Here is a 15,114-nt window from a genome sequence, read left to right as displayed (position 1 = left end):
CCCAAGGAAATGGCAAGTTAGACTCAGAGACAAAGACTTTATCAGCTATTTTAAATTTTTTTTGAAGAACTAGAAAGGTGTCCAACCTTTTTACCTTTCTGCTGCACATTGGAAGAGTAAAAGTTGTCTTGGGCCACATGTTAAATACACAAACACTAACAAAAACTGATGAGCAAAAGAAAAGGTCTGTGTGTACTTTTTACAATACTCAGCACCACAGAGAAGCTAAAGAGTCCTTAAATAATCTGGAGGTTGCAGGCTAGACACCCCTGAAAAGAAAAGCATGCTTAGAGCACTAAAGAAAAGTATGAGAACAATGTCTCACCAAATTGAAAATACCAACAAAGAGACAGAAACTGGCCACGTGCAGTAGCTCATCCCTGTAACCAGCACTTTGAGAGGATCACATGAGACCACAAGGTCTAGGCCAGCCTGGGCAACACAGTAAGCTCCTGTTTCTCAAAAGATATAAAACTAGCTGGGCATGGTGGTGGGTGCCTCCAGCTATGCTGGAGTCTGAGGCAGGAGGATAACTTGAGTCTAGGAGTTTGAAGCTATAGTGAACCTCGGTCAGGCCACTGCACTCTACCTGGACAACAGAGCAAGACCCCTTTCTTTAAAATATAAAAATACCTCCCATTTGATCCTGTAATCCCCTTACTAGGTATCTACCCAGAAGAAAAAAAATCCTTTTATCATAAGGACATTTGTACTAGACTATCACAGCTCAAGTTACAATGGCCAAAATGTGGAAACAGCCTAAATGCCTACCAACCCAAGAATGGATTAACAGGCTGTGGTATATGTATACCATGGAATACTATTCAGCCATCAAAAAAGACGGAGACTACATCTTTTGTATTAACCTGGATTGAGTTGGAACAAGAAGTAAAGTATCACAAGAATAGAGAAGCAAGAATCCAATGTGCTCAGCTATAATTGAAAGTAGATGATCTAATACAAGGTTAAGGGGTAGGGGAATGAGGGAGTGAGGAAAGGGGAGGAGATGGAGGTCACAGTGTAGGAACACCTCTTGGGGGCAGGACACAATTATAAGAGACTTTACCTAACAAATGCAATCAGTGTAACCTAATTCTTTGTACCCTCAATGAATCCCAAATAATAATGATAATAATAATAAAATAACAATAGAAAGTGTTATGTAGGACCAAAAATAAATAAATAAATGTAATACAAAAAATAAAATAAAATATAAAAATAATTTTTAAACAAAACACACCAAAGGGTGGTGCCCATAGCTCAGTGGGTAGGCGCTGGCCACATACACCGAGGCTGATGGGTTCAAACCCGGCCCAGGCCAGCTAAAATAACAAGACAACTGCAATAGAAAAATAGCCAGGTATTGTGGTGGGCACCTGTAGTCCCAGCTGCTTGGGAGGCTCAGGCAAGAGACTCGCTTAAGCCCAAGAGTTTGAGGTTGCTGTGAGCCGTGACACCCCAGCACTCTACCCAGGGCAACAGTTTGAGACTCTGTCTCAAAAAAAAAAAAAAAAAAAAAAAAGGATAACTAAAGTGTTGTACAGCCATACAATGGAATATTATTCAGCAATAAAAGGAAATGAAGTACTAATACATGCTACAACATGGATAAATGAAGAAGCAGCCATTCACAACGGATGTTGTATGATTCTGTTACCATGAAATATTCAAAATAGACAGATCCACAGACATGGGCTGTCTAGGGCTGGGAGGTTAAGGAAAATGAGAGACGACTTCTGAACATGGGGTTTCTATCTGGGGTGAAGAAAATATTCTAGCCTTTCCGGCGGTGACGGCCTCCACACGCCAATATGCCTCTCGCAAAGGATCTCCTTCATCCCTCTCCAGAAGAGGAAAAGAGGAAACACAAGAAGAAGCGCCTGGTGCAGAGCCCCAACTCCTACTTCATGGACGTGAAATGCCCAGGATGCTACAAAATCACTACAGTGTTTAGCCATGCACAGACAGTAGTTTTGTGTGTTGGTTGCTCTACTGTCCTCTGCCAGCCTACAGGAGGAAAAGCAAGGCTTACAGAAGGATGTTCCTTCAGAAGGAAGCAGCACCCTGCTTGAATGAATGGGAAACCATCCCAATAAAGGCATTTTGGATATAAAAAAAAAAAAAAAAAAAAAAAGAAAATATTCTAAAATTGATTGTGGTGATGGTTATACAATTATATGAGTATACTAAAAACCACTGAATCATATACTGAATTGTATGATATGTGAATCATGTCTCGATATAGCTGTTAAAAAAACTTACAGCGGCTCAGTGCCTGTGGCTCAAGCAGCTAAGGTGCCAGCCACATACACCTGAGCTGGTGGGTTAGAATATAGCCCGCAACCACCAAACAATGACAGCTGCAACCAAAAAATAGCTGGGCATTGTGGCGGGTGCCTGTAGTCCCAGCTACTTGGGAGGCAGAGGCAAGAGAATCGCCTGAGCCCAGGAGCTGGAGGTTGCTGTGAGCTGTGATGTCACAGCACTCTACCCAGGGCAATAGCTCAAGGCTCTGTCTCAAAAGAAAAAACAAACAAACAAAAAAAACACACACACACAAAAAACTTATGGCCTTACAAAGCTTAACATATATGTATTCCCTGTAATCTACTAATCCTACTCCCAAATGTATACCTAATAGAAAAGCATATACACATACATACACACACATATATTTATTTACAAACGATGTGCTAAAATATGAGGTGTGACAATTAAGTTCCCAAACTTGTCCTAGAAAAAACACTGGAGACCTCATTACTGAGTATGCTATGGTCACCTTTGAGTACTCCTCTTGGACATCTTAGATGACAGCTCTGATGGCCATACCAGAAAGAGTTCCAAAATTGCTTTGAAGAGTGGAGTAGGTGCTGGCATCAGTGCATAGCTTCCTAAAGGGAGTACCTCAAAGATGACTGTAGTGATGTTTAGCAATGAGGTACACGGTATTTTTTCTAGGATGAGTTTGTGTACTTAATTGTCAGACCTAATATTTACAGAAGCACTATTTACAATAACCAATTTTTTTTTTTTTGGAGACAGTCTCACTTTGTTGCCCTGGGTTGAGTGCTATAGCATCAGAGCTTACTGGAACCGCAGACTCTTAAGTGTCACTCTTGAGACTCTAAGTGATCCTCCTGCCTCAGTCTCTCAAATAACTGGGACTACAGGAGCTGTCATAAAACCCAGTTATTTTTAGAGACAGGATCTTGCTCTCTTGGTCTTAAACTCCTGAGCTCAAGTCATGCACCCACCTCGACCTCCTAGAGTGGTAGGATTACAGGTGTGAGGCACCAGGCCTGGCTGCCAAAAAATTTTAAAACCACCAAAACTTCACCAATAATATATAAACACACAATGGAAAGATATAAAACAATAAGAATGAACAAATTATTGCTACACGGAACCACATGGATGGGTATCGCTACCATTTTGTTGGACAAAGGAAGCCAGACACAAAAGAGCATGTGATGTATAATCCCACTTAATATACCTCAAAATGGGGCGGCGCCTGTGGCTCAAGGAGTAGGGCACCAGCCCCATATGCCAGAGGTGGCGGGTTCAAACCCAGCCCCAGCCAAAAATTGCAACAACAACAACAACAACAAAATAAGTCATTCATTAATATAGCTCAAAATGGGCAAAATGAACCCTGGTATTATAAATTAGAATAGTGGCTGCCATCAAATGGAAGGTGAATAAGGAAAGAAGGACACGAGGTAGATTTCTGTGGTGTTGGTGAAGTATTTTATAATCTAAATACCAATTACACAGCACGTTCGCTTTTGAAAATGTATGCAATTACATACCTAAATAACCTGTGCAATTTTCTGGAACTTATATTTCATTAAAGAGACACGTCTAATAACTAACAACAAAAAACAAACACCCAAATGTATAAAAAAGCATAAGCCCCTGCAAGATAGAATCTATGTCTCTCATATTCTTGTGTCCCTCCAGTGCTCTGAATCTAAGGTTGCCCACAAAGTATTCAGAGTGAGTCAAGGCAGACATTCCTACCTCTATTTTTGCTCTAGGAAAGACGAAGTGTTCTGAACAGCAAGAAACAGTTTTGAGGCCACTCACCTGGGCTTTCTCTCTCTTTGCTCTGATCAGTGTGTCTTGGTAATGCTGGGCCACTTCTGTGAGGACTCCCTCAAGTTTAGCTGCAGGAATTTGCAAGGCCTGCAGAGTCTTTTGGGCATCACCTTCATCCAGGGCTTCATTAATTAAACCGATGGCTAAAATCCCTAAATACAGAGGCAAAAATTATTTTAATTAAGAATATAAACAAATCAATCTGGAAGCATGCTAATCATAAACCCACCTGAGAGCAGGTATGATTCAAACTTCAATTTGTCATCATTAACCCTTTAGCTACGGAGTTTGCTGGGAACTAAATGTGCCTATAGGCATCATTGGCACCAAAGAATATCATGTTTGAACAGTTAAAAAGGGTTACATAGCTCTGTTTTTATAAGTTAGTGTTTGTTAAATTAAAGTCCCTCGTATTCATATTCCTACTGAATACAAGTCCTTTCGTTTCAATTTTTTTTTTGTAGTTTTTGGCTGGGGCTGGGTTTGAACCTACCACCTCCAGTATAGGGGGCTGGCATCCTACTGCTTTGAGCCACAGGTGCCACCCCTTTTGTTTTGTTTTTAATTCCTCTATCTTAAACGTGATGAGAATTTTGTTGAAACTGGCTTTATAGAATAGCTTTCAGGCATATTCAGATCAAACCCATTCCTGATTCATAAAAAGTCAGGGTTTGAGGGATCCTAAAGAGTCCCTAGGGCGGCGCCTGTGGCTCAGCCTGCCCCATATACTGAGGGTGGCGGGTTCAAACCCGGTCCCGGCCAAACTGCAAAACCAAAAAAAAAAAAAAAAAAAAATAGCCGGGCGTTGTGGCGGGCACCTGTAGTCCCAGCTACTCGGGAGGCTGAGGCAAGAGAATCGCTTAAGCCCATGAGTTGGAGGTTGCTGTGAGCTGTGTGAGGCCACGGCACTCTACCGAGGGCCATAAAGTGAGACTCTGTCTCTACAAAAAAAAAAAAAAAAGAGTCCCTAATTCCACATTTTTATAGAAGGAAAGACAAGGCTTAGGAATCTCCAAGATCGCACGCAAACAAGCAATAGATGGAAGATCCAAGCCCAGGGCTCCCCACTGCAAGGAAAAGTCTCTTCCCACTGAAGAGTTGAATACTTCTCACAAGAAATACAAACTAAAAGTAGAAATGTTAACTCCTCAGTTATCTTGGGCAGCTGGGCTATTTTTTGAGGACTCTTACTATGTGACCAAGTTTGGCGGGTCTTTGTCCCTGGGAGGGAGGGTCTAACCCCTGGAATGTCCTGAAAGACAGGTATGTATCCTTAGTCATCATCAGGCCTCTCAGACTGCCCCTGAATTCATGCTGACCAGTGACTCCTGGTAGCCTCTACAGAGCTTTAGGATGGAGGCTGAAAAGATCAACCATCTGATTGTAAGACTGGGACTTAGAGTCATGTATACCAGCTTGGCCTCCTGATCTCCAGGGAGGGAAGGCCAAATGGTAATTGAATTTAATCACGAGGACTATAATTCAATCAACCATGCATATGTAATGGCGCCCACATAAAAACTCCGGACACTCAAAGCTCAGGTGAGCTTCCCTGATCAGTGAAACGTATCAGTGTACAGGAGGGTAGCAAATCCTGAGAACACAGAGTTTTGTATTGGGGACCCTCCCAGATACTGCCCTATGGGGTGTTTTCTTTCAGCTGGTCCTAATTTATAATCTTTAAATTAATAATGAAATGGTAATTACAAGTCTAGCACTTGCCTCAGTTCTGAGTCATTCTAGCGAATGATTAAACTTTAGGGAGAGGGGGAACCCAAAAATTTGTAGCCAGTTGTTCAAACACAGGGGCTAGGGAACCCTACAACTTGCAGTTGGTGCCAGAAATGAGAAAAGTCTTGTGAAGAACTGTGCCCTCAACCTGTGCAATGTGACCTAATTATAGGTAATGTCAGAACTACCTATTAACAGTGTTTCACCTGTACTCTTCTAAGATGCACTGTAGATGTGGTCCCATGAAGGCTATGTTAACCAGTTCGATGAAAATATTTCAAATTGTATATAAAACCAGCACATTGTACCCCATGATTGCATTAATGTACACAGCTATGATTTAATAAAAAAAAAAAAAAACACCCCACAGTGTTGAGGATCAGAAAACAGGATCTCAAAATGAAAGCAGCCTCAGAAGCCAAAGTTTTATCTCTGATCTTCTCCTGCCCTCGTCTCTTAGTCCTATTCTCCCCTGAGGCTAGTCACAGAAACTAAAGTCCCTGTTCCCCAAGGCAGGTCATAGAAACCAGAACCTCTTTTCCCAAAAACCAGCCATGAAATCTAGATTTATTCTGCATAACAACTGGACATATAGGTGGTTCACACCTGTAATCCTAGCACTCTGGGAAGCTGGGTTGGGTAGATAACCTGAGCTCAGGAGTTTGAGATGAGCCTAAGCAAGACTGAGACCCTGTCTCTAAAAAGTAGCCAGGCATTGTGGCAGGTGCCTATAGTCCCAGTTACTTGGGAAGCTGGCAAGAGGATCTCTTGAGCCCAAGAATTTGAAGTTGCTATGAGTTGTGATGTCACAGCACTTTACCCAGGGCAACAAAGTGAGACTCAGTCTCAAAAAACATAAAAAAAGGAATTGGACATAAAAAAATTATCTGACCGGGCGGCGCCTGTGGCTGAAAGGAGTAGGGCGTTGGCCCCATATGCCAGAGGTGGCGGGTTCAAACCCAGCCCCGGCCAAAAACTGAAAAAAAAAAAAAAAAAAAAAAAATTATCTGACCTACCTGATGTGACTGTAGGTCATAAGACCCCCATTCCAGAGAGGGCCCTGCCCCACACCCAGAAGGAAGCAATAGCAGCTTAAAGAGGCCAAGAATCTAGGCAGACAGGTTTTGCTGGGTTCCCTACTCAGTCTATTAACATTAGACCATACTATTTTTGTCTGATCATATTTCTACATGGCTATCCATACTTTGTTGAACCTAAGCATAAAAATGGATAATTTCTTCTCTTTCTTGGAGCTCTTCATTATGAAGGCTCCTATGTATACACATTCAATGAATTTGTATGCTCTTTCTCCTATTAATCAATCTGCCACATCTCAGTGATTTTTCAGTGAAGGGGGCAAAGGGTCTTTTAATGGCATTTAAAAATAATAGACCATAGTATCTGTTCTAATCAGTTTAATATCTGGTATGTCCTCTATCTGAAGAATATGTATGTATGTATGTATGTGTGTGTGTGTGTGTGTGTGTGTGTATATATATATATATATATATTTTTTTTTTTTTAGAAAAAAAAATGCTGCCCTTGGTAGAGTGCCCTGGCATTATAGCTCACAGTAACCTCAAACTCTTGGGCTTAAGTGATTCTCTTGCCTCAGCTTCCTAAGTAGCTGGGACTACAGGTGCCTGCCACAATGCCCAGCTATTTTTTGTTGCAGTTGTCATTGTTGGTTAGCTGGCCCAGGCTGCGTTCAGGGCCAGGTTTGAACTCGCCAACTTTGCTGTATGTGGCTGGTGCCGTAACCATTTTGCTACAGGAACCGAGCCCAAAGACAATATATTAAATGGATTTTTGGAGTAGGGAGTTAGAATAGAAGCTTGCTCCCTCCACTCCACTCTATACATAAACCTAGTATTATAGTACCTCCAGGAATGGTGTACTCTCTGGGAGAATAAAAAAAAAGATCAAGTTCAACCGACTCCTGAAAAATTTAGTTCTTATTAGATACATACCTAATTATAGCAACTGCCTAGTGTTTCAAAACAATATCCAACTTTAGACATTTTAGTTTTAAAGATACTTTTCTCAATCTCTGACTCCAGGATCCTGCTAGGATCAGTGCTTAGAGCCAGCTCAAGGATCACACTATCTTCATGGTGACATCATGGGGGCAGGAAGGCCACTCACTCTCGTGTTCCTCTTGCACCACCAGATTCACGTGGTCCACACAAGCTTGGATGTCGTTCCATGTGATGAATTTGTTATGCTCAGCATGGGCCTGAGCTTTCAGTTTCATTAGCTCATCAAGATACCTGTCCCAGCCCCAACAGAAAAGACAATAAGGTATAGCATTAAAAAACAAACAAACAACAAAAAAAAAAACTTCAGGATTTTAATGGAGGACAGCAATGGGAAGACTCCAGAGGAAAACCCAAGACTGCCAGGGTATACATTCTAGAGCTAGTATTAGGACTAGGAGTTACTGTAAAGTATGAAAATACATGTTATTCTCAGCTGGGAGGTGCAGTGGCTCATGCCTGTGATCCCAGCACTCTGGGAGGCCAAGGCAGGTAGACTGCCCTGAGCTGACAGGTTTGAGACCAGTCTGAACAAGAGCAAGAACTCTGTCTCTAAAAATAGCCAGGCATTGTGGCGGGCACCTGTAGTCCCAGCTACTGGGGAGGCTGAGGCAAGAGAATTGTTTGAGCCTAAGAGTTTGAGGTTGCTGTAAGCTATGCCACGGCATTCTCCCAAGGGTGACAAAATGAAACTGTCTCAAAACAAACAAAAAAAAGAAAATGCACATTATTCTCAATAACTTGTTCTACACTCTAAAATCCAGATAGGACCAACTTTAGAATCAGAAGAAGCAGATCAAGTAATTCCTCTAAAGATAAGGAAAAAGGCCATACAGGAGCTAATGAAGGTAGAAACAATGACAGATCAAAAGTTGTCACTCAGTGACTGTTACAGAGAGTATTGATTTAGGCAAAAGTTATCAATTGGAGTTTAAAATATCAGGTGAGGCTGAGCACAGTGACTCATACCTGTAATACCAGCACTCTGGGAGGCCAAGGCAGATGGATCACCTGAGCTCAGGAGTTCAAGACCACCTTGACCAAGAGTGAAACACCATCTCTACTAAAAATAGAAAAACTAGCCAGGTATCATGGTAGATGCCTATAGTCCTAGCTACTGGGGAGAATGAGGCAGGAGGATCGCTTGAGTCTGAGAGTTTGTGGTTGCTATGAGCTAAGCTGACACCACAGCACTCTAGCATGGACAACAGAGTAAGACTGTCTCAAAGAAAAAATAAATCAGCTCGGCGCCTGTAGCTCAGTGGCTAGGGTGCCAGCCATATATTACTAGAGCTGGTGGGTTTGAATCCAGCCTGAGCCTGCCAAACAACAATAACAACTACAACCAAAAAATAGCTGGGCATTATGGCGGGCGCCTGTAGTCCCAGCTACTTGGGAGGCTGAGGCAAGAGAGTTAGAGGTTGCTGTGAGTTGTGGTGCCACAGCACTTTACTCAGGGCAACATAGTGAGACTCTGTCTCAAAAAAAAAAAAAAAAAATCTTGGCGCCCATAACTTAGGGGTTAGGGTACCAACTACATACACCAAGGCAGGTGTTGCTAAACAACAATGACAACTGCAACAAAAAATAGCTGGGTATTGTGGTGGGCACCTGTAGTCCCAGCTACTTGGGAGGCTGAGGCAAAACAATCACTTAAGCCCAAGAGTTTGAGGTTGCTGTGAGCTGTAACGACATGGCATTCTATCCAGGGCTATATGGTAAGACTCCGTCTCAAGAAAAAAAAAAAATCAGGTGAATAACTGATGGGGAACCATATATTTTGATGGTACAAAAAGAGGTGATATTCTGATGACAAGAGAAAAACATAAACTTATAATGGAGGCATAAGCTGCCTTCCCAACCCAAGCATCAATCCTAGTATCTCTAACAGTGGGGAGAGTAGATTTCATTTGTCTTTTGATATGAAGCAATATGAAATACATATCACCAATATGTTGAAGTGGATTGCAGTAAACCTTTAGGTCTAATTTTCAATTTATAGAAATAAGTCAAATATGAGAAAGCAACCAGGATGATCTGTAAGATGAGACTAATGATCTGTGAGACTTTTTTCTTTTTCTTTCTTTTTTTTTTTGACAGAGCCTCAGGCTGTTGGCCTGGGTAGAGCGCCATGGTGTCACAGCTCACAGCAACCTCCAACTCCTGGGCTCAAGCGATTCTCTTGCCTCTTCCTCCCAAGTAGCTGGAACTACAGGCACCCGCCACAACACCTGGCTATTTTTTGGTTGTAGCCATCATAGTTGTTTGGCGAGCCAGGGCTGTATTCGAACCCACCAGCTCAGGTGTATATGGCTGGCGCCTTAGCCCTTGAGCCACAGGCACTGAGACAGATGAGACATTTATAGGACAATTGGCCCCACCACTTTAACAAATTAAATGTCCTATAGAAAGGGACAATTCTACATGAAAAGATACCTAAGGGACACAATAGCCAGATGCAACTCATGGTCCTGGGCTGACTTGTGATTTCAACAAAACAGCTTTAAAGGAAAGTTTTACTTATTATTTTTTGAGACAGTGTCGCTTTGTTGCCCTGGGTAGAATGCTATGGCATCACAGCTCACAATAGGGCAATAGTGATCCTCCTGCCTCAGCCTCTCGAGTAGCTGGGACTACAGGCACCCACCATAATGCCTGGCTAGTTTTTCTGTTTTTAGTAGAGATGGGGTCTTGTTCTTGTTCAGTCTGGTCTCAAACTCCTGAGCTTAAGTGATCTACCTGCCTCAGACTCCCAGAGCCCTGATATTATAGGTTTGAGTCACTGCATCTGGCCTAAAGGTAAGTTTTCAAACAACTGAAGAAGAATGAAAATGGACTAGGTTTGGATAATCTTAAGTATTACTTATTTTGTCAGGGTATGAGAGTGTTATTTTGGCTGTAGAACAACATTAGATAAAGCATACATTGGAACAGAATGTCACGGTATCTATAATATATTGTAAATCCTTCCACATAATAAAGAATGAACTGAATCAAAGTAGAACAAATGAAAAGTATGACCACACTATAATCACAATGCCTACAAGAAAGAGGAATGTTGACAGAGATAACAACTAGGCAGTGCCTCCCAAAAGAGGTAACAGCTAAGTAGGGCCTCCCATCTGCAGACTCTGGCACCCACCTCTGACAGTTCTCCTCCTCAATGTTGGTAAGGCCTGTAACTGAGCTGCTCAACTGCCTCCACACGGTATTCACGTCTCCCGATTCCAATGCCCTGTTAATTAGGGCTACTGATGATAGCATCTCCACTGCGACAGAGAGCTCTGGATGGGTGAGGTTATGCTGCACAAAAAATGGGTGGGGAAGAACAGCGAAGAAAGACATTCTCAAATGTCAAAGGAATCAGTTGTTTAATAAAACCATAAGAAGACTAAGTTTCTGGAAAAAAGGTCTTCCTAACCACACAAAGTGGGTACTGAATTCACACCCGCTCCTTGCACTGGGCTCACTCACTTCAGGGCTCTGCTGCTGCAGTGTAGCCAGCTCCTTCTGATAGAGATCGGCAGCAAAGGGGTACACCTGGGGCAGCTGGGCTTCGGGGTTCATTAGCTCCAGAACAGTCTTCTCAGCCACACCCTTCTGGATGGCAGCATTAATTGCTGCCACCGCGACCAATCCTGTGAAGAAAACAGATCAGAAATGCAATAGGCTGAGAGTCCTGAGAGGGAAGAGATGCCAGTTTTCATGAAAGAAAGCTACCTTCTGTGGATAAACTATCAGTCATGAAGTTTGAAGTGGAACTTTCATCTTTAAAGCCGCTTCCTTTGCATAAAGAGTTAACCATATCTCAGTAAAGGGTTAAAAAGAAGAGGCAGCCTCCTGACTGTCTCCTCACCCTCACCTTCTTTCCACTCAAATCACCCTGCAGACACCACTGCTCTCCACCTAAACCATCTCATCCTTCCTCTACAGCCTGGTAAATAAAATGTCAGCTTCATAAGGTGCTATTCAAAGCTTTGTACAATCTATTCAACCCTAGCATAAAAACAGATACATAGATGAATGGAATGGCGTACAAAGCCCAGAAATAAATCCATGCATTTGCAACCAACTCATTTTTGATACAAGCACCAAGAACATGCACTCGGGAAAGCACAGTACTATGGTCTGGATATACATGGTTTGCCTACACCAAACCTCACGCTGGAATTTGGTCTCTAGTGTGGCAGTGTTGGGAGGCAGGGCCTTGAGGGAGGTATGAGAGTCATGAGGAGAAACCCCTCAGGAATAGCACAGTTCTATTCTTGAGATTGTCAGTGAGATCTTACTCAAAACTGGATGGGTTCTCAGGGGAATGGGTTAGTTCTCAAGAGTGGGCTGTCATAAAACCAGGATGGCTCTGGGGTTTGGTCTGTCTTAGCACCCGCCCACTTCCCCCTTACCCTTTTCCACCAGTTTCTGATGCAGCACAGAAGCCCTCATTGAAAGCTACACAATACCAGCATGATGCTTTTGCATGGCCTGCAGGACTGACAGCCAAATCAACCTTCCTTTACAAACTACTCTGACTCAGCTCTTTCTTCATAGTTACACAAAAAGGACTGATTCAGTCTCTTCAATAAATTGCACTTGGAAAACTGGATAATCATATGCAAAAGAATAAACTCTATCTTTTCACCACACACAAAAATCAAATCAAAATGGATTAAAGACTTAAACCTATCAACTAGAACCATGAAATTACTAGTCAAAAATACTACAGAACTCTTTCAGGACATTGGTCTGGGCAAAGACTTTTTGGGAAAGATCTTACAAGCACAGATAACAAAAGCAAAAATATACAACTGAGAGGGCATCAAGCTACAAAGCTTCTATATAGAAAAGAAAACAATAAAGTGAAGAACCAACCTACAGAATGGGAGAAAATGTCTGCACACAAACCATCTATCTGACAAGGGATTAATAACAGCAAAAAAAAAAAAAAAATCTGATTAAAAAATGGATAAGCACTCTACCAAGGGCGACATAGCGAAACTCTGTCCCAAAAAAAAAAAAAAAAAAGGACAAGCAACTTGAATAGACATTTATCAAAAAATGATGTTCAGGCTGAGCATAGAGGCTCATGCTTGTAATTATAGCACTCAGTGAGCTATGATGATGCCACTTGACTTTAGCTGGGGTGACAGAACAAGACTCTGTCTCAAAAAAATTAAACACATACAAATGGCATATGTATATGAAAAATGTTCAACAACACCAATCATCAGGGAAATGCAAATCAAAACTACAATGAGATGTCATCTCATCCCAGTTAAAATGGCTTTTATCAAAAAGACAAAAAATAATGGGTGCTGCCAAGGATGCAGAGATAGGGGAATGCTCATATATTGTTGTTAAAATGAAAATCAGTACAGGCACTATGGAAAACAGCATGGAGGGTCCTCAAAAAACTAAAACTAGAACTACCATATGAGGCTGAGTGCAGTGGCGCACGCCTGTAATCCTAACACTCTGGGAGGTAGAGGCAGGTAAATTGCTTGAGCTCAGAAATTTGAGACCAGCCTGAGCAAGAGTGAGACCCTGTCTCCAAAAATTAGCTGGACATTGTGGCAAGTGTGTGTAGTCCCAGCTAGTTGGGAGGCTGAGGCAAGAGAATCCCTTGAGTCCAAGTGACAGAAAGAGACTTTGTCTCAAACAAAACGAAACAAAAAAATCCAGCAACCAGTAATCCTACTGTTGGGCATACATCCAGAAGAAAGGAAATCACCCTTGAAAGAGATCTCTGCACGCCCATGTTTATTGCAGCACTATTCACAATAGCTAAGATTTAGAATCAACCTAAGTGTCCATTAATGGACGAATAGATAAAGAAAACCTGGTGTCTATTATTTTATTCAGCCAGAAAAATGAAATCTGTCATTTGCAGCAACATAGATGAAACTAGAGGTCATCATGTAAAGTGAAATAAGCCAGGTATACAAAAACAAATACATTCTCATTCATATATGGGAACTAAAAGAGTGGATCTTACAGAGGGACAGCACTGACTAGTGGTTACGAGAGGCTGGGAAAGGCAGTAGGGAGAAGGGAATGAAGAGAGGTTGGTTAATGAGTACAAAAGTACCCTTAGGTAAGAGGAATAACAGCTAGCATTTGATAGTACACTGGGGTGATTATAGTAAGCAATATTGTATAATTAATTCAAAATAGCTAAAAGATAAGAATTGGAACATTCTCAACATAAAGAAAAGATAGGCTGGGCATAGTCACTCATGCCTATAATCCTAGCATTCTAGGAGGCAAGAAAATCACTTAAGCCCAGGAGTTTGAGGTTGCAGTGAGCTATGATAATGCCAATGTCCTCTATCCAGGGTGACAGAGCCCGACTGTTTCTAAAAAAAAAATAAAAATTAAAAAAGAAAGAAGAGAGAAAAAAATAAATGTTTGATGTGACGTCTTACCTGGTTTGATCATTACATACTGCATGCATGTATCAAAACTTCAAAATATGTATAGCCCCAAAATATATACAGCTATTACATATCAATTAAAACTAGAAGAATCTTACTCCCACCAAAAGTAACTGGTTAGTGGGCTCAGGGTGAGGTGTAAGGGGTGACAGAAGCTAACCTCAGACCCTTCAATAACATAAAGCCACACTTTCCTCCCTACTAAATACCCTAATGGACATCCATGGGGTGCTCTTACTTCTCTGATACTGCTGGGCAGCATTGTTTGCAGCATCCACACCAGACTGCAGTTCCTCCTTCTGCAGGGGATCAGCCTGACCACTCTGAGAAAAGCAATGGACATTTATGTAAAGATTACTCATGCCTGTGCCTCCAGACCTTACAGCTCTCAAATCTCAGCAGCAGTCCCTAGGGACAGAGAATGACAGACTTAAATGACAGCTCCAGGTTGCACCCAGCCAAAGGGGCCGCACAAGCTGGAGACACAGCCCTTGATAAATCTGGGGTAGAGTAACTTTCTAGATACTTATACATTAAAAAAAATAATATTCCATTAAAAAGCACCAAAACATACTGAAAGAAATTGTTTATAGGCTCTTCAGCACATTAATGCTTACTTTGACCAACAGATGGTAGAAATTTGTAAAGTGTGTATTTTCCCTTATTTAGACAAAAAAGAAAGCCCTCCCATGTTTGTTCTAAGAAAACCACCAAGTACAATCCCATACAATCTACTCCACTGCACATTAAGTACTTTCCCAGTGTTGGCCAGAAGAAACTAATGAGGTGTGGCTTTTTAAAATGGAAATTCATGATAT

The 15,114-nt window shown here is 41.8% G+C and overlaps 2 protein-coding genes across 2 annotated transcripts in view; one reads left to right on the top strand and one right to left on the bottom strand.

Moving 5' to 3' along the window:
• The window catches only part of IQGAP1 (IQ motif containing GTPase activating protein 1), a 131,982-nt gene that overhangs the window by 50,175 nt on the left and 66,693 nt on the right, over positions 1–15,114 (bottom strand). Inside the window, exons 11-15 of the mRNA XM_053582066.1 lie at positions 14,535–14,619; positions 11,340–11,503; positions 11,008–11,168; positions 7,975–8,099; positions 4,087–4,250 (exon numbers count right to left, since the gene is read on the bottom strand). Of these exons, the coding sequence (XP_053438041.1) occupies positions 4,087–4,250; positions 7,975–8,099; positions 11,008–11,168; positions 11,340–11,503; positions 14,535–14,619 (699 nt within the window). The remainder of the gene's footprint in view (positions 1–4,086; positions 4,251–7,974; positions 8,100–11,007; positions 11,169–11,339; positions 11,504–14,534; positions 14,620–15,114) is intronic.
• Positions 1,785–2,110, top strand: LOC128579855 (40S ribosomal protein S27-like). The gene has a single exon (XM_053582072.1). It carries the CDS (start codon positions 1,812–1,814, stop codon positions 2,070–2,072), a length of 261 nt encoding a protein of 86 aa, XP_053438047.1. The 5' UTR covers positions 1,785–1,811; the 3' UTR covers positions 2,073–2,110.

This window comes from Nycticebus coucang, chromosome 2 (assembly GCF_027406575.1).
Source record: "Nycticebus coucang isolate mNycCou1 chromosome 2, mNycCou1.pri, whole genome shotgun sequence".
Classification (NCBI taxonomy): Eukaryota; Metazoa; Chordata; class Mammalia; order Primates; family Lorisidae; genus Nycticebus; species Nycticebus coucang.
The sequence above is the reverse complement of the archived record's forward strand: the minus strand, read 5'-3'. Positions and strand labels throughout refer to the sequence as shown.